The sequence below is a fragment of the Orbicella franksi genome, chromosome 8, assembly GCF_964199315.1.
Source record: "Orbicella franksi chromosome 8, jaOrbFran1.1, whole genome shotgun sequence".
Classification (NCBI taxonomy): domain Eukaryota; kingdom Metazoa; phylum Cnidaria; class Anthozoa; order Scleractinia; family Merulinidae; genus Orbicella; species Orbicella franksi.
The window spans coordinates 16,309,105-16,335,837 of record NC_138152.1 but is presented as its reverse complement, the minus strand read 5'-3'; the positions used below and the strand labels follow the sequence as shown (position 1 = coordinate 16,335,837).

General features: G+C 38.7%; 2 protein-coding genes and 1 long non-coding RNA gene across 4 annotated transcripts in view; all 3 read right to left on the bottom strand.

The window, feature by feature from the left end:
* LOC145494752 (cytochrome P450 4A25-like) overlaps window positions 1-14,586 on the bottom strand; it is a 29,922-nt gene extending 15,336 nt beyond the window's left edge. The window contains exon 1 of one of the 2 annotated variants that reach the window (XM_081474322.1): window positions 14,153-14,586. In XM_081474322.1, the coding sequence (XP_081330448.1) occupies window positions 14,153-14,414 (262 nt within the window). In that variant the 5' untranslated portion in view covers window positions 14,415-14,586. The remainder of the gene's footprint in view (window positions 1-14,152) is intronic. The other variant, XM_081474321.1, reaches the window with a different exon arrangement.
* On the bottom strand, window positions 3,390-12,536 carry LOC145494871 (uncharacterized). The gene is made up of 4 exons (XR_014050328.1): window positions 11,898-12,536; window positions 9,099-9,694; window positions 6,351-6,483; window positions 3,390-5,330 (listed from the first exon to the last, which is right to left on the bottom strand). It is a non-coding gene; the product is annotated as an uncharacterized LOC145494871 (long non-coding RNA).
* A 1,614-nt stretch (window positions 14,587-16,200) lies between the features above and the next one.
* LOC145494854 (uncharacterized) overlaps window positions 16,201-26,733 on the bottom strand; it is a 68,531-nt gene continuing 57,998 nt past the window's right edge. Inside the window, exon 11 of the mRNA XM_081474421.1 lies at window positions 16,201-17,298. Coding sequence (XP_081330547.1) covers window positions 16,988-17,298 — 311 coding nt within the window. The 3' untranslated portion in view covers window positions 16,201-16,987. The remainder of the gene's footprint in view (window positions 17,299-26,733) is intronic.

Sequence of the window (26,733 nt, the reverse complement as noted above, 5' to 3'; positions counted from 1 at the left end):
GCAAGAACAAGTGATACTCTTGCTCGCTCACCAAATAAAGTATTGACCACAATGTAGATACTGCTGAATATTATTGGCAAAGAGTTACAGGCCGATAAATGTAAAAGAAAACAAGAAACCTTTCATTCATTTCGAAGGTCGGTACTCTGTGAAACGTTAGTCTCCTTCGCAACTCTGCGCGACGACCAAAATGAACGGCTATGGAGGAGGGCTATCTTTAATTAAAACGAGGAACGGGGAATCGGGCAATCGGCAAATCGGAAAATGAAAATAAAAATCGGGGAACGGGGAACGGGGAACGGGGAACGGGGAACGGGGAACGGGGAACGGGGAACGGGGAACGGGGAACGGGGAACGGGGAACGGGGAACGGGGAACGGAGAACGGGGAATGGGGAACGGGGAACGGGGAATGGGCAAAAGGGAATCTTTAATGCTCCGAATGGGTTCTTGGTTTTGTAATAGACTACGCTCGAATTTCTAAGCTTTTGCGTGACGCGACATTGAGGCCCTGTTAGGGGGGGGGGGGGTACCCATGTCCCCTGTCTGAAATTCGCCACCAGCCATGTAGGCATTTCCCAAGATTCCTATGTCGCCTGTCGGAATTTCGTCTCAGAGGAATTTGACCTTGTTCGATTAAAACGAAGCTACACGTATAACACATCGTAATACCTTTGTTTATTAAAAAAAAAAACCGACACAGTGCTCTCAAGTCTCACGCATTGAGCATGAGGCTCACGCAAACGAATTCAATCTTGCGCTCTCACGATGAAACTATTATTTCTCACGCATTGAAGGTTCGTTGCTGTTTTACTCAAGTACACATATAACTAAGTATCTCTTTGGATATAATTTACTCCTGGGACGTTTTGCACTTGCTTCGAACACTTTTCAGCAGCAGTAGGAATTCTTATGCAGAGCCAGCATTTCTCCGGTCAGTGGGTTTAATGATTACTTTATGGTTACTTTTAAAGCATCACATTTCGACTCAGAATGAAGGAAAAGACTTCTTAGCTACTTCAATTTTTCAAAATTTTGTAAGGGGCTGGGGGCATGCTGGGGGGCCTATTGGGGGCATGCTTTCTAAGGGCTTGGGCATGCTTTCGAGCGCTGAAGTTGCTAACCTCCAGGTGGAATTACTATTTTCAACCATTTCCCAGTCTGTATTTGGACCTAAAGTACAATCGAACCTATGACTATTTTTACCATGTTTATGTTTAACAACCGCTCTTTAATTCAAAATCTCAACGGCCTCAATCAGATAATCTCTCCTATCTATAATCTTCCTTTGAATTTGGCGTAACCCTTATCTTCTGCTGAAGACGACAAGACCTTGGCAGCTTTCCCCTGCCTCTCTTTTCCTTCCATAATGCCATTTGTTGATAATACAGCTTCATATTCTTTTACTGGTGACCCACTAATAAAAGTATGAAGCAGACGGTCGAGGATCTCTTTCCTTTTTCCTTACGCGTGTTTTTAGGCGTTTTAGGGCCCTGCTCACTCAGCTGAGAGTGAGAAAAAAATACTCAGCAATGACGGACTCGATTTATTCGACCTGGACGTTTTAGCATATATAAGAAAGCCTGGGTTTCACGACCTGTCGACATCGCGCGTGAGAGAGGAAAACACATTTAAAACTCTGGAAATGCGTCTTCACTTCGACTCAGACGTTTAAAACAATCACTGCATTCTCAGTTCCGAAATTCGTTGTCGGTCTATCTTGCCATTGGTGTCGCTTTCTCTATTTCGCTGGAGTAGTCTGTCGTTCGTCGCCAATTCATAGCTCTCATGTCGCCGTTTCAAGGCCATGTCGCTTGTCGGAATTTACCCCTAACAGGGTCTCGACATTTACACGACGGGCAAGAGAGCTATCCTGCTGGTTAAAAAAAGTGAAATTTGGCTATCTGAGCAGTTCATGTATTAGAAAAAGTATTATTTTCAAAATGTTTTTGAGTTCCTCGAGAGATAAATTCACGCTTTTGTAGCAAAACTCAATGACAGATGTTTCTACTGGTGCCCATCCGGATGGGTACCAGCATGGCGTCTCCATACAAATCTCCATAGATTTGGATAAAAACTTTCTCCGCATATCTTGCGTAAGAAAAATTGCTGTGAGCTGAATCTTGGCGAGAATCTTTGCATATTTACCTATTGAACTGTTTTGATTTTGATTTTGATCTATTTTGAATGGCGTGACACTGAAATCAGCAATACAGTAAGTAGATGCCCAAACGATGTGGCGGCGGTGTTCTGTGACGTAATTTGTGTTAGCTTACTTTTTAAGTTAAGAGTTGAGGAGAATTTACTATTCCATGACAATATTATAGGCTATCTATTATAGTGCCCATTGCACTTTAAAGAAGAAAGAATAGATCGCTTTGAGGGTCTTCCTCAGTTTAAGTGGAATGATCTCGGCGAACAAGGGCAAGGGTCGTTTGGAGCCGTTTTTACCACAAAAACCAGGAACAAGGACGGAGATTTGGCCCGGAAAGTCAAAACAGTGGTTGTCAAGACATCACCCACTTTTAAAGATTCCCGCTTAAAAAAGATTCCCCGTTTTAAAGATTCCCGCTTTTAAAGATTCCCCATTTTCAAGATTCCCCCTTCCCCCTTCCCCTTCCCCCTTCAAGATTCCCCCTTCCCCCCTTCCCCGTTCCCCGTTCCCCATTCCCCTTCCCCCTTCCCATTCTCCCATTCCCCGTTCGTCATTTTAGAGATAGCCTATGGAGGAGAGTGCGCAGTCGCGCAACCCAAGCATAAAAACTTTCAATATTAACGAATTTGTACCGTGAATAAAGAAAGGGACGAAGTGACTTGAAATACAGTAAAAACCCGCGTGTAAGAACCTAGGGATTTAAGAACTTTCAGGCAGAAATTTGCTTTCTTAATACCCCAAAATATAAGAACCTGTTTAGCCAAACAAATTCCAACAGGTTCTTATATGTGGGGTTTAACTATTTAATTTATATATTTTTTTACCAAAAACCAAAAAGGTGATCGAGAGTTTAGAAAGTTGAATTGTTAAATGAAACTCAAAATGCACAATGTATGTTAAATTTGAACTGTTATTATGAAACAATTATTGCTACAATTTACAGAATGTATCATTTCTATGTAATCTTGGTCTTGGTTCAAATGCTCCATGCATGTATCCTCTTGCAGTTTGATCATTGTTTTAATATAACTTTAACCAGTAACACAAAGCTATTTCTTGTTGCAAGTCTGGTACTAGATATATATATTTTTAATATATTCATACAGTATTATATATATATATTTTGCAATATATATCTAATTTTTTTGCAATTTGTATCAATTCAATTTGTTTCTGTCACAGCAGTATTTCCATATTGACAGTTCTTAATGGAAAGATACATTTTATATACAGTACTGTATCATTGATCAGTTAATGTTGTTGGACTTTTGGCAACATGGGTACATTAATAAATATATAGATTTAGCCGAGCCTAAAAGCGGAACTCCTCAGTTATTTTCTCGGAATGCTGTTACTAATGAAAATAATCGAACATGTATGTGAGGTAAATTGCGAACTATTTAATAGTTTCAGCTGGAAATAGGATCACATCAGCAGATCGAGGTGTAAGATGGTGTGATTGTGAAATATAGAGCCATGACTTCAAGGATTTCTGGGAAGCCACTAAAAATCTTGATCACATAACAGAACTGTCTTCTGTGCTTTTTGGTGGCATTTCCTGTTCTTTCCTACCTTATTCAGAAAGACAAGACATTGTTATTAATCATTATATTCTTTCTTAGTTAACATGGGGACTCCCACACAAAAGAAGTTTAAACATTTTTTTGCTGTGGGGACTGATTGAAATGCAGTGGTTAAACTACTCAGTCCCTAAATCTCTACCAAATGAAATCTCGCAAAAATACCAAAATAGTATACATATGTGAAAAGTTGTAAAGTTTTGTTTTCTAACTTGTCCCCAAAGATACATTTAGCCATCTTCACTTTTGTCTAGAGTCTCCTCCTGCTGAAAGGGTTTGCAATAAGCAAAATCACTCTTGCATGAATGGTAATTATGATATTTTTTTTTGCTGATCATGAATACTTGCATAGGCTTCTAATAATAATTTTATTATTCAATTTCAATGTAATTTGTTCTTCTCCTTGACTGAGATTGTGGACTACAGGAGCTGTTATTGGGTTCCATTAATTAATTTTGCTATGATTAAATTATAACAAGAATTATAAGCAAGCTAAGAGTAAGTTATATTATGTACATGTATTTTGTCTGCACTACACAACCAAATGCACTCAAAGGTTATGAGGCATAGGTACATTTGTCAGAAGAGCCCAGCATATCCAAGATATGTTTTGATTGACACATCAATTAAGATAACTTACAGCAAAATGGATAAACAATACATGAATATCCTACATGCACCAAACTGGACATAGGGGTTATGAGGCAATCATTTAAACAACAGATTGAAATAATTTATAAACAAGAGAACACTATTTGTACAACAGTAGGGAACAAATTAGCCTTATTGGACGTTGCAAATGGCAAGGCTGTCTGTCTCCATTTCGTGTTGGCAAAATATTAATTTATGCCATGTCCAATGCAGATTATCACAAAATTGATTTACAAACACGATAAATATCATTTTAAAGCCTAAAAAGCAATTATTTAAATAAACCATGAGTAAATTATCTCTAAGAAAAACTGATTAATTTAACAGGCACCTTAAATAATTAGTTAATATATGTGTTTCTTAATAATGTAATACAGTGTATCTGTCACAGTGTTGCAGCCATGATATTACAACACACAGGATGGGTTGCAGAACTCAACTTCTAAGCCAGTTTATTCAATGACCTTGGTACAGAAATTATAATCCCATCAGGTTGTCTGTAAATATAGAGAAACCAAACAAATCATTGCAATCTTAAGTAATAAATTATTGAACTCTTTTGCATGTATGTACGGTGTATGTTCCATTAACATTGGGGATCTCTCAGAAGCTGCATCCATCATAAATTAATTTGTTCCTGCATGCATTTGTTTATAGAACTTTTCACACTTTAATATCTCTGTCATACTTATAGTGATCTCTGTGTTCTACAACAATTAGTACACAAGAAAAATACACTCAGTAAGATATTGTTTACAATAAAAATCAATGCCTATAAGCAATCATAAGGACTTTAAATTTATATTTCTTCAGAAATATCTCACCAGGCCATGGTTGCTTTGAAAATCTTTGATGTCTTAATACAGGCTGCCCATGTGTAAACTGTTCATATATTGAATGACAGGAACAGACATGTAATCATACTGTAGCTGCTACTTGAACACCACTGTTATTCAGATAAAAACACATCGATTATAATTTATTATAATCTTTACACACTAACAGATGACATTCCTTTCTTTGATATACAGACTGTGTACTTCATTGTTAGTTGTTTACTGAGTGTTAGTGAATCAAATGCTAGGGGCTGGTACCCCCGGGGGGGCACTGCCATATATGGGCTATATAGGTATGTACTGCTGTGAAGGATATGGTTTTCAAGCAGTTTACTCTAGGATAGGGTATATAAATCAGAGCATTTGGGTCTAGAATAGGATATCATTTTTCACAAAATTGACTAGTTGGTTGAAGATTTTATTTAGACTAAGGAAATCAGGAATTGCCACTCAAAAATATAAAAAAATCAAATCAGCAAGTTTAAATTTAGGCAAATCAGCCTCAACAGTGTCGATAGATGGGGGGATTTGGGGAGTTTACTCTAGTATAGGGTAGCAAAATTCAGCTGAACTAGCTCTGGTATAGGCTAAGGGTTCCAGGGTCCAAGCGGCACATCCCCACCCAGAAATTCCCAAAGTACCTCCCCCGGGCTGGTACCCCAACTTTCACAGTGGCAGGCTCTGCCCTGAGATGCAAAGAAAACTTAATAACTGAAATGAACTTGGCGACTTGCTTTTGAGATCAAATACAATTTGCTTTAAACAGGAAACCGGAACATTGCAAGTTACAACAATGTGCCCAGTCCCAATCAAAGGGCCATCCAGGCTGTTTGGTTGTACATATAACTGTACAACTGCATATGAGTTCAGCTTCCAAAAGAAAATCAGAGTTTGTCAGGATAAATACTGATGTTCTTGCTTACTACATGTAAATCTGAATGTGGAGTACCAGAAGATAATGACACCCAACACCCATTCATGGCCAGTCTTCAAAAATTCCAAATTAAAGTATCAGGAAGATAGAGCTCTAATAGAGAAAAAAACCTCCATATGGGGTATGAATCTTTTCTTGAAGAAAACAATGTCTGAGAAATCATTAATTACAAAATAATGTTTAAGAAATATCTTACCTGGTAATTCCAACTTTCAGAATATTTTGTAATCTAGACTGTCTGGCCACTTCATATATTTGACAAGTTGACACTGGGCATGTTTGTCAATTTGTGGGCTTCAACATCACATTACAATAGTAGCATTGGTCAACTAAAAACAGCATAATTTGGTTAATTAATATACACTGTACATTATTACGTTGAAATATTGGTGTAGATCGTTGCACACCAACAGATACAGAACCATCACAGATATGATATGATATTCTTAACCTCTCTGAAATTTCAGATTATTCAAGATTAACATGCACATACATCATTAAGGACAACCCTAAAAAACTGAATCCGGAAACCAGAATCTGGAACTGGAAACTAGAATCCTGAATCCAGATATTATGAATGATGATAGAAATAATTCACTTCAGCAATGTCTAATAAATAAATATGGGGAAAAACTATTTTGCTGTTATTTACTTTCTTGGCTTTACTTCAGCTACAAACTGTAATTGCTAAAACATTTTTGACTAGTTCTGAACAACCCTTAGCTATACATCTGGCCCAATTGTTCAAAAGCTGGATAAAGCTATCCGTTGGGTAATCACTTTCCAGTCAGGGTTAGTGATTTTTCAGGTGGATAGTTACTCATAGCCTGCGAGCAGGCTCTACTATCTGTCTCTAGTGCCTGAGCAGGCTAAATAAGTGCCTAGTGTTTTTCTGCATGGGCATGTCAGCGAGTGCCTTCATGCAGCTTTACCGCTCATGTCCCTGGCCCAAACACAAGAGCCCCTGCTCAAAGGCTTAGTTACACATCTTTTGTTCAACCTGGCTCTGGTGAGAGTGCAGTTCTTGTCTAGATCAAATTGCTATGAGAAGACTGGTGAGTGGCACAATAACAACAAGCTATTGTGGTGAGTTTCTGGCAGTCTTTAAGCATCTTTTAACAACATGTGGTCCGATCTGTTGGCAAGTGAGAAGCAGACGGAGGTAATTAAAGTGTGCAACATTTCTGTGAATTGTTTTAATATGATGGCTGCCAAGAATATGAAATGCTGATTTGTCACAGTATCGGTGTGGAAATAGTGTTGATCCGGAACTAGTTTGGTATCTGTTGGACAAATCAAATATTATATTAAGATGAGCCAGGTTAGCCTTTGAACTTCGAAAGTGGGGGGCGTGACCGTCAATGTACAGGGGGCTGCCACTGACAGACATCCTGTTCTCTATGACATTTTCTATCTTGTTCAGTATCTACTAGACATAAAGGGTAAATTTATACCTCTGGTAAATTGCAGATCACTTATTAAACAAAATGGCAAGAAGATCTTTTAAATCTTATAACCGAACTTTTAAAATTTAACTGTTTTGTTAATACTACAGTCACAATGCAGTGCACATTCCAAAGCAGTCCTTGATGATTCACTGATTACTGTAAACACATCACTTGATCAACACAAACTGTGTCATATCTTATTGCACCATCAGTCTTAGCCTTTGCGAAATCTATGATGATGTAACGGTCGTAATCTGGAAGTTCGCTCGGGACATGCCCATGAATGATACAAAATGCTTTTGATAATGCTTTTAATAAACAGCTTTCTTCCTGAAATGTCAAAATTTAATTTGCTTGCGCTTTGAAGTGGTCACGCAAGTCACACAATCAGGGGGGTTTACGTTATCCACGGCTAATTTTGGAACGGTTGTGTTTTTTCTCCTAGCACTGACTTAAACATTGCAAGTTCTGGCAAGCTCTTGTTTACCTCGGCAAATACTTAATTTTTCTTCAAATCTCTTAACTCACTGCGATGAAACAGCCAAAGAATTCACTTCATTTGCCGAAACCCACAAGAAATACTCACAAAATTGCACATAAATTAATGACCATCGCTTCTGGCAAAATAAACTTGCAAAGTAAACATGATCTTACAGTGCATTTGTCATGTACCGAAAATGACAGATGCAACGTCAGCGCATTCCATGGCTGACGTAATACCCTTTTTTAGCGTTGTTAGCGTATTTATTATTTCCCTTTGAATCCAACGCTTCGATAAAACCAGAAGAAATATATGTTATACACAAATAAAGAAAACAATATCCGTAACATTGTCCTTGTATTAACGTTTCAACAGCTTATGGCGAATAAACATCACAGGTTGCGTGATTCAAAATTTGGCTGAGAGGAAGTTTGGGTCTGGTCACCGACCACAAAAAAAAAAAAAAAAAACACTGGTAGAACATGAACTGCGCTGGGCCCATGGCTGTACAGTTAATTGCCAGCAAGCTTATTTTAGACGCTCTCAGGGTGCTTGGAATTAAATTATGACGCACTTTACTAAGATTCTCATAATTATAGCCCTCACTAGAAATAACGGTTGCACGAGTTTCAACAGATGGGGAATTTTTGTGTCAGTTTGAGGTCCTTTTTACTTGGCCGCTTACTTTGTACAGGCAAAAACCTAAGCAAAACAATTTTCGAGTATTTGAAGAACTTGTTTTCTTTGATTTGTGGATTCTGGTTTGCGGTTACTGGATTCCAGTTTTTTGTTCTGGATTCCGGCTTCCAGTTTCTGGGTTTTAGGGTTGCCCCACCTTTAACAGAGTGTTTGCTTTACATTCAGTTTACACATGGCTGTTATCCAGCATAGGCAGACTTATAAGTTTGCCTTCAAAAATAAACTGCAACAACTATTGCATCTTTCAACACCTATTCTTGTGATGAAATGGCACAAAATCCAAGTACAAGAAGTCAAAAGCATAAAACAAACTTACCCGGTATTATGCTTACAGTTCCTCTTACTGTCTGCATATGCCTTCCATAAACTGGTACTGCCTGGAAATTGTACTCACTATTTTTGTGATCACACCTTAAAACATCACTGCTATATAATTTGTCCTGAAAAAGCAATGCATGAAATGTTATGCCTTTGGCACTCACCAAATACCTTTACATGATGTACAAAGTACACCACATCAACATTCACAATTCTCTTTACTTTCACTGTAACTTTTTTTGTGTCATTTTCCCTAACTTGAAGACAGGACTTCCACATTAGGTGATAATTTGCCTCTGAAATCTCTATGAATTCACAGGGAGTGATAACAATTAAATTGTGACTCATTTTAGCAAAGGAGGCATTCAAATGTCAGATTTTAATGTTAAGTTTATAACTTTACATTACTCTTCATATATATATACATAACCTCCCAATAATTGCACCTGTAGACAGAAGGTGTGCTGGGGGAAGAGATGTTCTAAACTTTCTGAACTTTTCCCCCTTACCTGTAATAGGATGACTATTATGAACTACGATTCGCAACCAACACCAACATCAGGTTATGTATACACATGTATATTTTGTTGTCTCCTGTAATCATAAAAAAATAAAAATTTAAACCCTCCATAAAGTTCATACCCAATAACACTGCCACATGTAGCGCTGTTACTGGGAATTAATTTAAGTGAAACTGTTGAAACAGCTCTGTCAAAATTGTTTCTAGCAGTTCAGGCAGGATAACAGAATATACACGTAGTACACAGCAAAGGCCAGAGATACACAAATGTTGGTTATTAGTTAGGATTTTGTGAGCTTCTGTGCTAGGTATGATCGAAAATAATGGACTATCAAAAATGAAGGTTCCTAAGACATTTTGACAGCAATGAGAGGAATGAATATATAAATTTACAAAAGAAAGAGAAGTTCTTGCCCTGTTCAGTTCTCTGTCATAAAAATATCACTTACATACATTTATTACATATGGTTTGTGTTTAAAGCTGATACAATGCACCTTCTGATTGGCTAATTCTAGTGCATTATTTACATTTACATGGTATACGTCGGTAAAATCATAAAACATCACATGTGACTAAAATAAAAAATAAAAACTAAAAAGAAATGCCTACATGTAATTCATAATAATTTAAAAATACTTAACACTAAAACAGATCTAATTCTTAACTTTATTCAAAATTTTGCCCATGGGTCAATTATGAGCATGCTAAAAGGTCCTAACACAAAGTAAAAGGAAATTAAGAAAACTATTGCTTTTTTCCTGAAAATTGTAGCGACTGAAAACAATGATTGAACACTCTGAGAGTGCATTCTATCACCCTGACAAGATAAAATTTAAGGAGAATAGAGAATTCACAAAGTTATATTACAAAGGAATAGGTACTGGACAGGACAAAGGAAACAGCCAGGAAGAAACTGAAACTTTCTTTGACGAGCAAAAAAAGTATGCATGCACAACAAAGAAAACAGTGAGTGACATTCAGTTAATGAGTTACAATGTAGTTAATAACAAAATTAGTGTGAAGAAAAGAGCAGAGAGAGAGTATGTGTGTGTGTGTATGGAGAGAGGAGAGCGCTCTCACCAACTAAATAGTGTATGTAGGTAGGTAGGTAGGTAGGTAGGTAAAACTTATTTCTATTACCGAGAAATGGTCAGGGCAAGAACTTCTACTCCCTAAATTTTTTCTAAGTATGTAAATGTCATTTACACTGTTCAGTTTACTGAGTAAAGCTCTTCGCATTTTTTTTTTCCATTAGTACAATCTAACTTTTGAGGAACATTTCCATATTAAGTGTAAATACTACATATTTGGGGAATAACCCATCTACCCCCAACCAAAAGCAGTGGCACTAATAAAATGAAATAGTAAATCAAAATGAAAGTAGAGCTTTATTTGCACACAGGATTTACATGCACAATCGTCTACTCGACATTTGGACTATATAAGCATTTCACCAAACCGAACTAATAGGACAGATAACAAAATAAAACGAGGAAATCTACATTATAAACACAATAATTATGCATATCACTTCATCTGAGTATCAAAAGCAAATCCTTCTCATTGAAAGGTAACCGAATGAAAGAGAGGATAAAGAAAATTCGTTTAACCTTGCAGTGTTAAAAGTTTAATAATTATTCACGCTTAAATCTGAATATTACAGTGTGCATTTTTGCCGACGGCTTAATTTAGCTTTGCAGTCATTTTATCGGCGGTAGCTTTGCCAGTCTTCAGCCAAATTAACCTGGGAATTCACCCGAGCATTTCGCCAAACCGAATAAACTGAACTAACAAAACGAGGAAATCTCCATACTTTGTAATCACAATATGCAAATCTTCACATAGGAACGTTGAAAGTAAATTTAGCAAATCCTGTTTGTATACCTTTCTTGGTTTTCAACAACAGAAGAAGAAATTTTAGCAGTCTACGAGGCGGCTGTGCCAACTAACACAGAGAAAACTTCAAAACTCGCCCGGCCGTGTTTACAAATACGGTTTTGGTTAAGCTTATTTTTAGACGTGAGGTTATAAGCTTAGGTTGACGACGAAAATCGACAGAAAGCTTAATTTGTTTACAACTTACAACAACCTCCACAAAGCGATTCACTTGCTATTGTTTAGAGATGAGAGAAATTAAAACGATGCAATTTATAAATTGTCTCACAGCATGGCTTCAAATAAGGAAGACTTTCAAAGGATTCCAATTGAAAATAAGCTTATATCGCTGAGGCAACTTGTTAATTTTCATAGCAAACGCAACAACAAAAGTCACTTACCGCAAGTTGGCAACATCAGTTCGGCCAGTGTAAATCTTCCAGGCAGAAACTTGCAGCAAAAGTTGTGAAGACTGAACTGAACTAATCTTTTCGACAGATCAACGAATCAACCACTTTTTCCCGCAGTGTTTACTGTTTTGTAACACTCGGACATGTTTGATTTCTCTTGTTCATCACCTGACCAAATCATGTGACTTTTCTTGCACGGCTGCACAGCGTCACAACGCGCGAATTTTAAAAAAACTTGGCACTGCAGTCTTCTGAGTACTTTCACATCCTATCTATGGCCCTCGTTAGCTTTGGTTAACGGCATTGTTCGGTATCATTTCACTTCCTTTCTCTAGCCCTTGACTCGCTATAATTCACGCCATTGTTCAGTACTGTTTCGCCTCCTTCCCCAGCGCTGGCTCGCTCTTTTTCGCGATCTTCTTCGCTACTTCTTTGCCAGTTAATTCTTGCTTTCTTTTTAATTCCTTCAGTGCAACCCTATCTTAAAAACATTAGATCAACCTCCGCTATCGTTTGTCGACATAACAAATAGAAATGCGTTTTCTTTTCTTTAAAAATCCCGCCAAGAAAAATGGCATTCTTCTGCTAGAGACCGAGGGTGCATGTCTCTGTCGACCTATTAATTGGAGTATGGCCGTCGTCGTCGTCGTCGTCGTCGTCGTCGTCGTCGTTCGTACGCGCCCACGAGCAATACCGCTAGCCATGAAAACCTTGAGAAAATTCATTCATGGATTTCTTTTCTTTCCCATATGAGTATGGGGCTCTGCTTGGCGGCCCTTCGGGCCGCCGGAGCTCCGCTAATATTTATAATGAAGAACGGACCAGATTTTCTACTATTTTCTGATAATCAACAACAATGTCTACTCTGTAGAAATTAAGAACCTAACTAAGAACGTACTTAGCCTAAACTGTCAATAAGTACCCCATAATACAAGAACCTGTTTTGCCAAACTCTGAAAAAAGTAGGTTCTTACTCGCGGGTTTTTACTGTATTGAATATTGGACGGAGGTACGAAGATCTAGAGTGGCAGCAAACAGAGAGGAATGGAGGTACTTTTACCTCTCAACGTGAGCTCTTGCATTAACATAATTGTCGAGAAACCGGTAAATAACGGCAAATGAACTCACGTCACCCCTCTTTGGTTCCAGAAATCTCTCTCCAAAAAGCTACGTCTTCCAAACTCTGTAATTCTTGTTTAAATCTAACCTGCCATCAGGCGTTCTGTTTTATTTAGGCGAATGCCTAATAGATCAACTCCGAATGCACTGTTTTTCGCCGGATATTACAGTCTGTAAACGCTCCAGTTCAGTAATCACAAGGCACAAGGCGCATACGTAATAAATAAAGGTAGCCAAAGGTCACGCAATTCGACTTGCAGTCACGACATAATCTTCGAAGAATTCGTTCCTCCTTGAAGAAACCCCTTTGAACACCCGGGGGATGGCAGGAATTAAAATGTTCCCGGTATGGACATATTCCGCTCTTTCATGAACTCGGGAAAGTAGCCAATAGTAAGCCTAGTCAATAGTAAGCCGTCAGGTAGAAACCAAACATTCGATAGAATGATCAGGAGTAAAGGTCGGTAAAACCCTTCCGAATAATACAACATATCTTGCACTTAAGGAAAGAAGGTCAGTGGGCCGAATACCTTCCAGAACGACAAATGTTCAAACCGTCTACCTAAAAATAAACTATCTACAAATGTCACATACCGCAGGAGTCCTGCAGGCTTACTTATGTAAAGTACAATGGTAGTCCTAGTTCTATTAAACCGATGCTAGATTTGCAAACGCCAGCGCTCATTATGCCCACACCAAGTCGTGTTTCCCATATTTGGTAGAGCTCGCCTAAAGTTTTTCTTTACAGACGCAGTCTAAAACCCTTTCGGAAAGGAGTTTGTTTCAATCAAGAATCAAAATAACTTCAGGTTAGTTTTAATTTTTAAAGTAGACATTAAATGGTATAATAGAACGTTGTCAAAGAAGACATCCATTCAAGTCAAATCAAATTCGAACTTCGTTTATGCAATATCTTTACAAAACATGTCCATCGTGTGTTACTCCGTTCGGAATGTAACTTTCATTAACTATTCCATCGAATTCCAAATGGTTGAACCCTAAATATTCATTATTCAATTTCTTTTGACAACCAGTTGGTCAACAGTCAGTTTTCATCTTTCATCCTCGATTGTGTAAATGCGATTCATTTGTTCACCTATAGATTTCTGAAAAAAACACGTACATACCAGGTCGTAGCCACATTACAAAAATCCCTCCATATTTCTTCGACCACTCTGAAGTTGCTCTAAAACTGTCCTTCCGTTTGAGCTCGAGCAAATTGCCGAGAAACATCGATGTGGGAGGACCGGGAAGATTCCGCAGCGGAGACATAAATGCGTCCAAAAATAAGAACTTGCAACTCAGCCACGCAATAATGAGAGTTGGTGCAGCAAGGAAAGCAAGTTTCCACTCCATAAGATCGCGCACGAACAACTCTAAAGCCGACATAATTCGCAAGAGAGCGAATGACGGAGGTTGCGTGACAGTGTTGAGTCACCTTTATTAAAATAGGTCCGTATTGCGTACATGTCTGGATTAAGGGTTATTCGAGTTATCTTCGAGTTATACAAATTATGTTATTGAAAAATTATTTTCTAGCTATACTTGTTACAACAACAACAACAACAACAATTACAATAACAAAAAGAAAAAGAAGAAAAGGAAAACCAAGTGAATTGCTCCTTATTTTCAATCTCTTTCAATCCCTTTTCCTGAGCATTGCATGGATTATAAGCCAGTGAAGCTTCTTCGTGGACTCTATACTATCTGCATTGCTCCGAAAAACCTACCTATTCTGATTTGAGCCAGTCTACCTTCAGCCAGTCAAACTTCTTGTCGTCAAGTGGAAACCGAGAGAGGTTGCCTCTCCTGTTTTTCTTATGAGCCAGAAGATAAAAGTTAGTCTTCTTTACGCGACTCTTCTTTAAGCGCCGCTAAATCGCCGCTAAAGTTCTCGCAGCCTTGCGCGGGTGTTTAGACGATAAATAAGTTTAGCTCTGATAGATTTTTAGAGAAATGGAGGATTTGTTTATAGGTAATTCATCTGACCCGATTTGTGGTAGATTATGTGAAAGAGCAAGGTCACGTAACAGCAGAAACGGTGTTATCATCGTTTCCAAACCTACAATTGGTACATGCATTTTGAGCCAAGAAAGGTTAGACAAAAGAAGAAAAAGACCAACGGTTAAAAAACGTGTTGTTCCTGGGCAAATTTTCTTTGTAAAAATTGACAAGTCTGGAGTCCCATATTTGTAATAACTTTGCAATGGATTCTTTTGAAACTTCGCATATTTACAAAATTCGCATGATAAATCGAGCGGTGGCGACTTATTTCTTATTTGAATGAAGAAATTGGAAAAGCGTGACATCGGCAGCAAAGTCCATTAAATGTTCAGGATGAAAATATGGTCATTTTACATTTTACAAGAAAAGATAAGGCAGCACACGAATCACGAAATTACTCTTTACTACTCTCGCCAAAGTGTCAATTAAGATATCCCTCGTTAAATTAACGGTAGCTGTAACCTTTCATTCTATAATTGTTCGACGAGGATTTGTAGCTGAGATAAAAAGAAGGTCGACTCCAAATTTCAAGTCAGTACGCATCTCTGAGCAACAAACTCGTTCCTGTGGCTTTTTCCTTCGATATTTCTGAGGAAAAAGCCCTGAAAACAAGGGTGACGTTTGAGGTACCATAATGTTTTGGTTTTCGTTAATGACAAGGGCGACTGCTATTCCTGTTTATTCAGTTTCTTTCAAGGCATGATATATGAAATAAAAATGAAAGAGAGACGTAAAAAAAAAAAACCCATGAATATGGAGTTAGGGTTCACTGCTTTATCCAGAATTACCCGGGGGAAAGGGCGCTGTGTTCCTATGACTTATGAAACAGAGTTAACACTCACCCATTGATTTGACCAGCCACACCCCTTCCCAGATGATAGGCGTATGTGTGTGTTTGTACTTTGCCCTGCCTTCCCGACCCAGTCGTATCTTGTTGATTATATGTTCATGAAAATAACAGTCGTTTCAAAAGGTTTTACTTTAATTAGGTTACCGTTTACTGATAATTGCCTAACGCTTATGAGAACAAGACAAAGTCAATCGCTTGTTAAGTTTTTTTTTTTTTTTTTTGGCAAATCCCCCATAATTCCTCCATAATTCCGTATTTAAAAGAGACCAAAAAAGCAAACGGACAAACACAAACAAGATAAAATTCAACAAACAGGTAACGCAAAAGCACTTTTAATGACACACGTTTACATGCGAGCAAAAACTTTTTCTAAAGACCGCACCCCTGTTAAAGAGGGGTTTATGGGGTTTTATGGGGTTATTCGTTAGCCGAAGAACGGGCCAAACATTTAGCCGTTAGGAGTACAAATTGGAAAATTCTAACCGTTAGCCGTACAAAAGGTTAGATAGTGAAAGTCTCAAGATCTCCTGTCAAGACTTGTTTTGTACTTGTAGCTTGGTAGTAAAGGGAAAAACCCATGGACAAAAAATCCTATAATGATATCTTTTTTTTCATCCCGAAACGGTCCAAATACCTTTTATATGTTTTTCAGTAATCAAATTTATTTTTTCGCAACTTTATTTGAACAATGAAAATAAATACCTTTTTAGTAGTAATTGATTTTTAAGACTTTTATCCACAAGGACAATGAATTAGGCGTTAGTCGTTAAAACTACCAGCCCATTGAGACCCTCTTAAAACAGCGGAACCATCTCTAGTAGCAGCTATTTCTTGTTGTTGTCTTAGTATGAGCGGTGTTAAAAATCATGATTTTCCCTTGCATAAATATAAGTGATAACAAAGTATTAAACATAAAAACAACAACAACAACAACAAAAAAAAACACTGAAATTAAAACAAAGAAGAGACTGTATTTTTCATTATAACCAAGCTACATGTACTTGCCAAACCGGTCTTTTGGGGATTTTGCTACTAACATTTGTGACAGAGATTATAAAAGGTAATACTGACATCAAGTAAATAAAATTCAATCTTCACGACTTGTGATTTAACCAAGATAAAACACCTCCACCTCATCAGGTGTGAAGCTGTAAGTTCCAGCCAGGATTGTTTTCTTGTCTTGTACTCCACTTGGAACAGAGTAAGTGTGGCCAAAGTTAGTATATGAATTAGTGTCACTGTTGGCATTGTTATAAATGCAGATGTCATGCCTTCCGCCAAATGTTGGACCATAACTTGAGCGCCTGTAAATTGCATTATGTGACCTCGTCACCATGCTCTTAAATGGTCCAAGACCGTCTTTGTTGCGGAGTGAAAATATGAACGCATTGGAAGTCGAACTATAACTACCACTGGTATCTGAATAACAAGAAAATAAATACAGAAACATGTTTTAGAAATAAAATGTTTACGAATTACCAGTATAGCTACACAATCACACACACAAATATTAAAATGAATAAATGGAATAGCTAAACAGTACATGAAGCTAGCATTTTAAAAATTTCAAATTGAAATCTGGGCATTTTCGAGTATTTTTGTATTTTTATCGACCGGAACGATTGCAGAAACTGTAGTGCGGACACGAAGCTTTTATACGTTTTCCATACAAAAATGTATCGTTTAATTTGAAAAAAATTCATCAACGTGGATAGGGCCTAAATGTTTTGTGATTCGTCCAACTCTAACGAAGACTGATTTCACTTCACCTTTTACAATTTTAACTTAAAATTTAACTTTAGATTACATTCAGTGAATTTGTATTCGCATATTAAACGTCTTTTGAACCCCGAGACTCTACCAAAGGTCTTAAGCAGACTGTGGACTTTTTCAGACAACTCAACAAACGAATGTATCTGTCGAACCATTTTTTTCCCCTCCAGAACACCGCCACCACGAACAAAAAACAAAACAAAACAAAACAAAAAATAAGGTTAATAAGCATTCTTCACGTAATGCTTAACAATATTGATGAATAACCTACACTAAAAATCTGGAACAACCGAGGAAAATTTGTCACGTAAAGGATAAAAGACTTTAATGAGGGCGTTGAAAATACGTCAAACTTATTACCCAGGCAGTGAGGCCTGGGTTTAAAATGCGGCTCTCTTTTTTTTCCTTCCTCGTTCAGTCACAAATCGCCGTCTGGTCTCTAAAGCGCATGCGCTACCTGTGCATGAGTACAGCACATGGAATTTACAGAAGTTATCGTCGTGAAAAGTTAGCACGGATTCCATGAGTTCTAGGGCGATGAAATCACATACAAACGAACACACCGTTCGCGGTAGACCAACACTAAAGGACGTTAAACGTTTTCGGAACGGGTCGGTCTGCAAGCCTTACGAGAGATCAATTTAGGAGCGAACATTTTGAGTGAATTTATCAAGAATCATGTTATACCAAAGGAGCTATCAACCGGCGCTATCAACTCTTCAACTTGATAAAAAGCATCTTCAGAAGCGTCATCGTATTTTTAGACGTGATAGTGAACCAAGTAGAATCCCAGCACGAACTCAAGAACGTCTGAGCAACAAGAGGAGAAAGGTTAGAGAATTTGTTTACGAATGAAACTGTTCGAGTACACCTATAAAGTCTAAAGTAAAACGCTCTGAGAAACTTCGCAAAGTGTAATAAAGTTAAAATCTCGAACTAAGGGATATTCTCTCGTTATTTTCTTGTAACAGAGTTATGTGTCTTTACAAGAACGAAACCCATGTAGCGAATTATTGTACATTTAAGCTGAAAGAAACTAATGTATGTTGACCCCAGCAAAACAATTCTTGGTTTGCACTGTCACGCAATCCTGGCGAAATAATTAAAAAAAAAATTATCCGAAAACCATTTAGTGGATAAAGTCAAGCAATTGTCGTGTTATAGGAGGTTAATGAAGATGACACTTCTCTAATGTTTAAGTCTGTGCGTTTTCCAAACCTTAGATATTCGTCGAAATATTTTCACAAATTTACAGAGCCCAGTATGGAGCCGCCATGTTGGTGTACCTCCGCGGGAACCAACATTGCGGCCGGAAAATAGTGTAAACATCTGGAACTTACTTTGGCTATCTAGGCGACTGATTATCTCTACTGAACAAGAAAGCATTTACATAAGTACTTTTCCTAATACAACAATGACAAAGGCTAAGGAAAATAGACTGAAATGTTTATAGGCTGATATAAAGACCTTGACTCATTTCATGCCCTAAAGGCCTGCAAACGAGTAATAAGCTACATTAATCGATTCCAAGAAATACAATCAAAGGCAGAATAGCTTGAGCACATCGATTCGATTGAATTGCGTACGACTTCAAATGCAGAACATTTAGCTCAATTGCAATATAGCTAATGCTTCTCAGTATACCCACTGCCTGGGTACACGCAGCAAAGCGGCTAGTCTTATTTGTATTTAGCAAAATACTAGCCATCGACTTTTCTTTTTCTGAGAGGGGGGGGGGGGGATGGGATGGGATTCAGAGTTTTGTTGGTGTGATCTTTTTTTGTCTTAGCAGAGGTAGTTATTTAATTCAATATGGAGGCAATTTTTAAAGTTTAAGCGCTAAACTTTGGGCTCCTTTGAAGAAGTTTAGCGTTTGAACTTTGTAATTGAAGACTTCCGGGGAACTATGCTGAGAGAACTGTTTGGATTTATCTGTACTGTGTAATTTGCTTATCTCGCTCTAGCCTGATTATGAGGGCCCTAAAAACTTCTCGGGTCTGGGGTCCGTTTCTCGAAAGCTCCGTAAACTTTTCGGGTCCGCAAAGCCATTTTTACTTAATCGATATTTAAAGACAGAAAGGAGCATACGCCTGAAACTTCTTGTATGAAGGGAACCTCTGCTCATACTAAGAATATGCGCATAAAACAGCTAGCTCTGAAGTCATAAGGTTTGAGATTATGCTACGGCTTCGAGAAACGGGCCCCAGGATAATTCGGACTCATCTCGGAAACCTTGAATAAGGTGCACATGTGAGCGCAATCCGTCAGTGTTACAACTATCCATCTATCAAGAAATTAATAAATTGATTTATAGGTCACTTTCGATGGTGACGTGCGTAGAATCGTGTTTTCTTTGAGAGGTAGTGAAGATATAGCAGTTCTCCCGAGAGTTGAGAGGAGACTAAAAGGTGGTTTGTATAACATCGGGTTGCTCTACAAGGTGACACATTCTTTTCTTCATCATGACGTTGTGAGATTACATGACGTCATTACGTAATTCAAACGCTAGAACGACTGACACTTAAATAAAGTTTACTACTTTTTTTTACTGCTATCTTAGATCAGCCATTTTGGATTTCACTCTTCTCTGATGTCAGAAAATACCGTAAACCGATGCAAAATTTTTATCTAGAATGAAATTGAAATGTGAGCAAGTACTAATTTGCAATGATGCATGTCAATACGTGGTTGCCATGGCAATGTCAAATGACACAGAAAAACAGTTGACACATCAAAACTGCGAGGAATATTTTAACGATTACTGAATGTTTCAAAATCACTAAGTAAATCCTCTTGTCAAAATTTCAGAAAAAAAAATAGCATGGAGAGTGACCGTTCACCGCACTTGTATACTCCAACTAAGTGTTCCGACTGTAAGAGAAAGTTTCTTGACTATAAATAGACCGTAACGACATCATCACGTTTTATGAACGATGTTCACCACGGTGAGCCTAAATTGCCTGTGAAACAATTTCCTCCTCAGCGCGCTCAATCGTGTTATTGAAAGCTTTTTCATTTTCAATATTTTTCTTGGACATGTTTTACTCAATTTGTTAGACATCGGGAAGCTGTGTAATGCGGCGGGGCAGCGCATGTTTAAGAGTTAGTCCAGTAGTAAGAAATCAAACCTTCTAAGTCAGTACTTGTCTTGGAGATCTGGGACTCAATTCTCAGGAACCAATCTAAGTTTTGCAAATAATACATGAACATCATCACAACAATACTATATCCCATACTCCTCTTCGCTACCGCATATTTTGTTGTTAGCCCTTTCCTTGTCCACATACCTTTACATTCCCTAATGACTTTTAACCCAAAGCTCTATTCTATCCTTGCACAGTAGTGTGACTGACCTTCACATGTCAAGTAGCGTGGCCATTCGACACGAAGCCGGTTTTTACACGATGTTAAAAGGTCCAGTGCAGTTTTTTCTTTTTTTTTTTTTACCTGAGCAATGATTGCGGTTGTCCTTGTTTGCTTCCAAGACTGAAAATTATGCAACAACCTTTGTGATTTTGCGCGTATAACAAAATTTGTTTGGCTACTCCTTGAGTCATGCTGTCTAATAATGATCAATTTGGTCTTCCGTAGTACTGGACCCTAGTCTGAATTTACGCTGTCTCCCGGGATCGGCGCACTCTCGAGGAGGTGACTGAATTTTAGGCTAACTGGACATAACGCTACGAATTCATTTGATAACCACCATCCCGGTGAATCTCGAATTAAGAGTCTGTCATATTGTAATTACACAACTTAAACATTTACTGTAAGTTCTAAGAAAGATGTTGATTTGCCTTGAAGATACTTCATAATTCTCTCGCTCACCCAAAAGAGATTAAGAACTCAAAAAGATCCTAAACTTATAACAAAGCCATGATGCAGTTATAATGTACTTATAACCTGAACCGGTAGAAAACAAAGGCAACTGAACAGAAGAATGCTGACTTGCAATAGCAAAACTGGTATAACATACGAAACAGTAATGACGGAAATAAATTGCTTTTATAGTTATGCAGTATCAGAAGAGATGCGATTTTACGTTACGTTTAAATGTTCACAAATTCTGTATTCAGCTATCAAAGGCGAAAACGACTCGCAAACGATCTAGTGTTTAGTTCAGTTTCTTCTATGGAACGTTTTCGTATCTATTTGTGAAGGTAATAGGCTATTTTTGACATGTTAAAATTCCTAAATGGCTCCGATGCTTAGGAAAATGAAATTAACTCCCAGAATAACATTATAACATAGAGTCAAGCGCGCGTTCTGATTGGCTTATAGGCTCGATCCATTTATCCGTGGGTTGCACGCTCACTCTTTGTTCATTTGTTCTTTTCTCGGATTTTTTTTTTTTTTCATTGATGTTGACATAAAACAAAATTCCTATTTTTCTTCTCCTAAAATATGGAAGTCTTATAATTCTTTCGGATATGAGGACGACTATTCCTGTGAGCCACCAAATTTCGAGCTTAAGTTTTTTGCCGGGCCTCCACCTAAGAGATTTACTAATTTAGGCGAACGGGAGCTGATTTAGCTGGTTGAATAAAGACACACAGAAACAAACAAGCAAACAAACAAACAAAAAAACAAAACAACAAAACAACAACAACAACAACGAACTGGTCTTTATCAACCTTTCCAGGATAGTAATGCATAGTGGGAATTTTAGAGAGAATTTTTCAGCGATTTGTTGACAGTAAATTCAGCAAAAGCTTTCGGCGCGCAAAACTTGTACTTGATAATGTACATGAGAGTTTTAACAAATTTCTGCTCAAAGTGAAGCATTACATACGAAATCTTTCTGTTCCAAAGACGTTAAAGATAATAGTTTTGCTGAGCTTTACTTCCTTAATAAAGGAAGTTATATCAAATATTGGAAGCCTCCGATAAATCATTTCAGTCTACCCGGTTTTCAGTTTTGCTCGATCAGTTTTGCTCGCTATTAAAGGAACAGCCGCTTGAAGTAACGACTGCATCGAACACAAAGAGGACAATCGCATGACTTTTGGATGGCATATAGTTTATTTGTGGTCCGAGTAGCATCATTTGCGCCGTCACTCCGCTCGGGCGTAAAAGATGCTACATTTAATTAAATAAGAAAAAAAAAATTAAAGAGATGTAGCATGAAACTATGATATAGAAAGCTGTTGCTACAATACGATTAGCTAAAAAAGAGCCAAATAGCATTCCTTTCTGTTTACAATAAAAGTCAAATGTAATCTAATTTTAAAAAGATTAGTAACAATGATTAACAAAAATCATATGACTCCCTTGTAAGCTCCCGCCATCCCTCTCTGCCGCGGCGAGCAAAATGAAAATACAACGAAAACCAAATAAACTCAGCTTACTCCTCCGCATCTTTCCAAACGCCGTCGGTGACCTTCCATGAGGTATCGATTCAATTTCTACCTGTCTTCTGACTGAATAGATGATTTTTGTTCTGGTTTCGCATCGTTTTCTTTTGTAAATAGCTTGGCCATCGTTTCAAACATTTTGTAGGCAGAAATGAATTCGTCAGTAAGTTTCGGCTGAATGGAGCACAGATTAGCTGGCGATGAATGGCCGCTCTAATTCCAGTCAATGCACTTGGAGTATTGCTTGGCCTTTCTCTGTTTTCCGTTTAACGTAGAACTTTCGCATAATTTCACTCAAATCCGTTGGACTCACTGTTTTGAGATCCACTGTTATTCTTCTTTTCTAACACCATTTCTCGAACTTTCTTACACCTCGCTCAGTTGTTTTCTTGGTGTTTCTCCCTTGAGCTTTTTGCTCAATTTCATCCAGTTGCTCGTTTTCTAAGTCCGAGTTTTGACTACAAAAAAAGCTGAAAATTTGGGACTTCAAAATCTTTGAACTTCAAACGTTCACTATAGTCCACCTGCTATCGTACAAAATTGTTCACTTTTGTGATAAAAGCATGAAACTTTGCATGATTACTACTAGCCACGCAACAAACAATTTCTGATATGGACCCAAGCTTAGTTAAGCCCTGGACTCGAGATCTGCGCATGTCCTGAAATTGCCAACATGAAAATGAGGCTGAGAATCAAATTGCTTTAAAATGAGCATCAGAGTACAAAAAGTAACACAGAACTGGTATATTAGTAAGATATCTAACATATTTTCTGTCTTAGAAAACGTTTGAGATGTGATCACGTGACCGTTCAAAGTTTGCGACTTAACCTTAGGACGCCTGTGGCGGAATGTCGTGAAGACAGAGACGTGACGCTATAATTAAGATATCTGAAAGCCCAGTTATGGCTCACATATTTCAATGACAAGACGTAACTTTTTACGTTTTTCCAACCGTAAAAAGACCTGAAATCTACGCTTGCATTATTGTACCTCCTGATCACCTTGTATTTTAGACTTGTCTAATAACGTAACTATTAAGGAAATACAGTCATTCTTGAATAGCTTCATGTAGTTTCTCTGATTCTCTGAGGGTTTCATCAGATGCTTAAGGTGGAGGTGGAGCGACTACAGCTGTTGAGATAGCTGGTCAAAACTGCCGTTAACTCGGTGAGAAATATGAACCAAGAGTCGACTTTAACGTCTTTAAGGTTACATATTGTGAGTTTGAATAGCAAGTTGGAGTTGCCTCCACAATTGCACAATTCAGTGCAGGTCAGATTGACTTTCTGGCATTTGCAGCGTCCTCGACAACCAGGTTTACAGTCACATCGAATGAGCTCATAGCAGGAGTCCTGGCCTGCGAGAGTGTCGTCCAATGAGGCACCCAATGATTACTTTCAGGCTGCCATCCCCATTTAAACAAAACCTTTCTCCACTGACCCGATCCTCGCTTCTCCCTCGTCACTTTCTTCAGAGAATCATCTTTGAAGACGTCCCACACAATGTCAAGCCTCTTGACATCTTCTAGCTGCCTCAGGATGTAGGGCGCAACTACAGAGTCGAAGTACTCTTCAAAGGTGCTTACAGCTTTGGGCTGGAGCATCTGGACTACAACAGTTCCATCAAGAATGATTGCATCCACACTCGGTTGCTCCACTGTCTGGCTGGAGGCATCTGACAAACACTTTACAAGGTCTGCTTTGGTTCCTCCTTGGAGTTATCCCATCTGCGACATGAAGGCGGCCATGGCTGGTTTTGGAACTTGAAGAAGTCTTCAAGGTTTCCCTCTCGATTTTGACAGGCGATGTAGAGTCTCGAGAACAGGGCACAGTCTTCCTTCAACACTGTTATTTTAGCCTTGTCTCTGGACACAAGTTTCTTTTCTTGGACGTTAAACGTAGGAAGATTATTCTTCTTGAGGGCGTCTGTTAGAAGCTTTGTTTTGTCCTCAAGTCTCTCTTTGAGGAACGCTTTGAATTGTTGCTCTCCTAGCTGTCTTACAGTTCTAACGGTCTGCACAACCTCTTCATTTATGACGTCTTTTGTGTGAAGGGCTATAAGATCCTCTCCAACCTTTTTGAATGGACTGCCTAGCTCTTTAAAAGAGGACGCCAGGTTGACAACATCTTTAGCAAAGGCACATTGGATTGCTGGTTTGTTTTTCAAGATGGTTTTGGCTTTCACTAGCGGAGATTACTTCCTCGAATTCTTCAACCATTTGTGCAAGCTCTGGACCAGCGACTATCCTTCTTCTTAGGGCAGTGGGGTTCTCGGTCATACCGACAGCACCTCCTTCGCCTTTCACGACGGCATTAACTTGCTCGTGAGCGTGGTCTAGGGCGATCGACGAGAACAATCTCTTCGTCTTGTGTACCACGAAAGAGCCATTTCGCAATTCTGCATATACACCCGGATGCTTAAGGGGAAGCTCACACATGTCCCTGTAATGAACAGATAACCATTTTGCATAGTTGTGGCTGTCCAGAGCAAAAAAATCCATGGAAGTAACTCTCTAATAGCTTTGAGATACAATGAAAAATCAGCTTCCCGGATTGCTCTCACAAGTTGGAGACAGACAAGTTCAAAATCTAGCACAGTAGCCCAGTAGAGAAACTGTGGGCACTTCTTCATCTTCTCTTCTCGCCACTCATCAAACGGTCTGGCTGGCCCATCAATCTCTTCGGTTTTGCGGTATTCTTCGTATGCTTTCTTCATCAGTAGATGGAAACTAGCTGCCGTTACTTGATGAGCCCGTCTTGTTCGTGTTATATGGCTTGCTGTTAGAAAGGAATTGGCTACACCTGGTGGTGCGACTATCGCATTTGTTAGCGCCTCTGGCCATCCGCTTCCAAGAACCCACTTGCCTAGAGCTTTAAAGGTAGCCATCTCAATATGCAGTCCAAGCATGACGACTACATGACTCGTCATACGCACCACCAATTTTCCACTGAATTTGCTTTGCTAAAACAAACAGCGGCTGATCAACTGCAACAACGGGAATTTGGGAGGGATTCAGGTGCTTAACGGCTGAGCTGATGACATTGATGGCATGTGCAATCGATATCATGGCAAGGGAGTAAGCGTTGTCGGTAAACATCGGCAGCAACGATATTAAAGCTGGCTGATGAGATGATAGTGATGATTTTGAAGCCCGGTACGCTGCCCACGACACAATGTCTTCTTTTGTCAGTTCCCTCTCATTAAGAACTTGTCTTGTGTTATCCAACCAATCTTCTTCTCGATCATTGTTGTTGGAGGTCGCATCACGATCCGGTGTAGATACCAACCGAGCTCTAGTGTTGAGAACAACAATGTCCGAAGAAGGAAGAGTCAACGGTGGTACTTCAGTGTAGTAGGACGGCAGTGAGGTAATTTTCTTCGACGTTGAGCTTTTGCCAGGATCGAACACATCGGTGGCTCTGTCTGTTCCTGGCTTTTCGGTGGTTGGATGCTGAACCAAAGAGATTGCTGTGCCGTGAAAGGAGTCATGTGAGCTGGTAGAACTTGGATTATGGTCGATGTTATCAATGGCTGCGGCTCTAAATATACCATCACGTAGCCTGGAAGGGCATACTACGCGGTCCCTATCATATCTGTCAACAACGCTGTTAGTTATGTCGGTAATATAGATAGGAGCCTGTCGTATGATATACACATCCCAAGCTTGTAGAAGGTATCAATCAAAGATTTTTCTCTGGTTGCGCCATGGATCTTATTAGGATGCTCTCC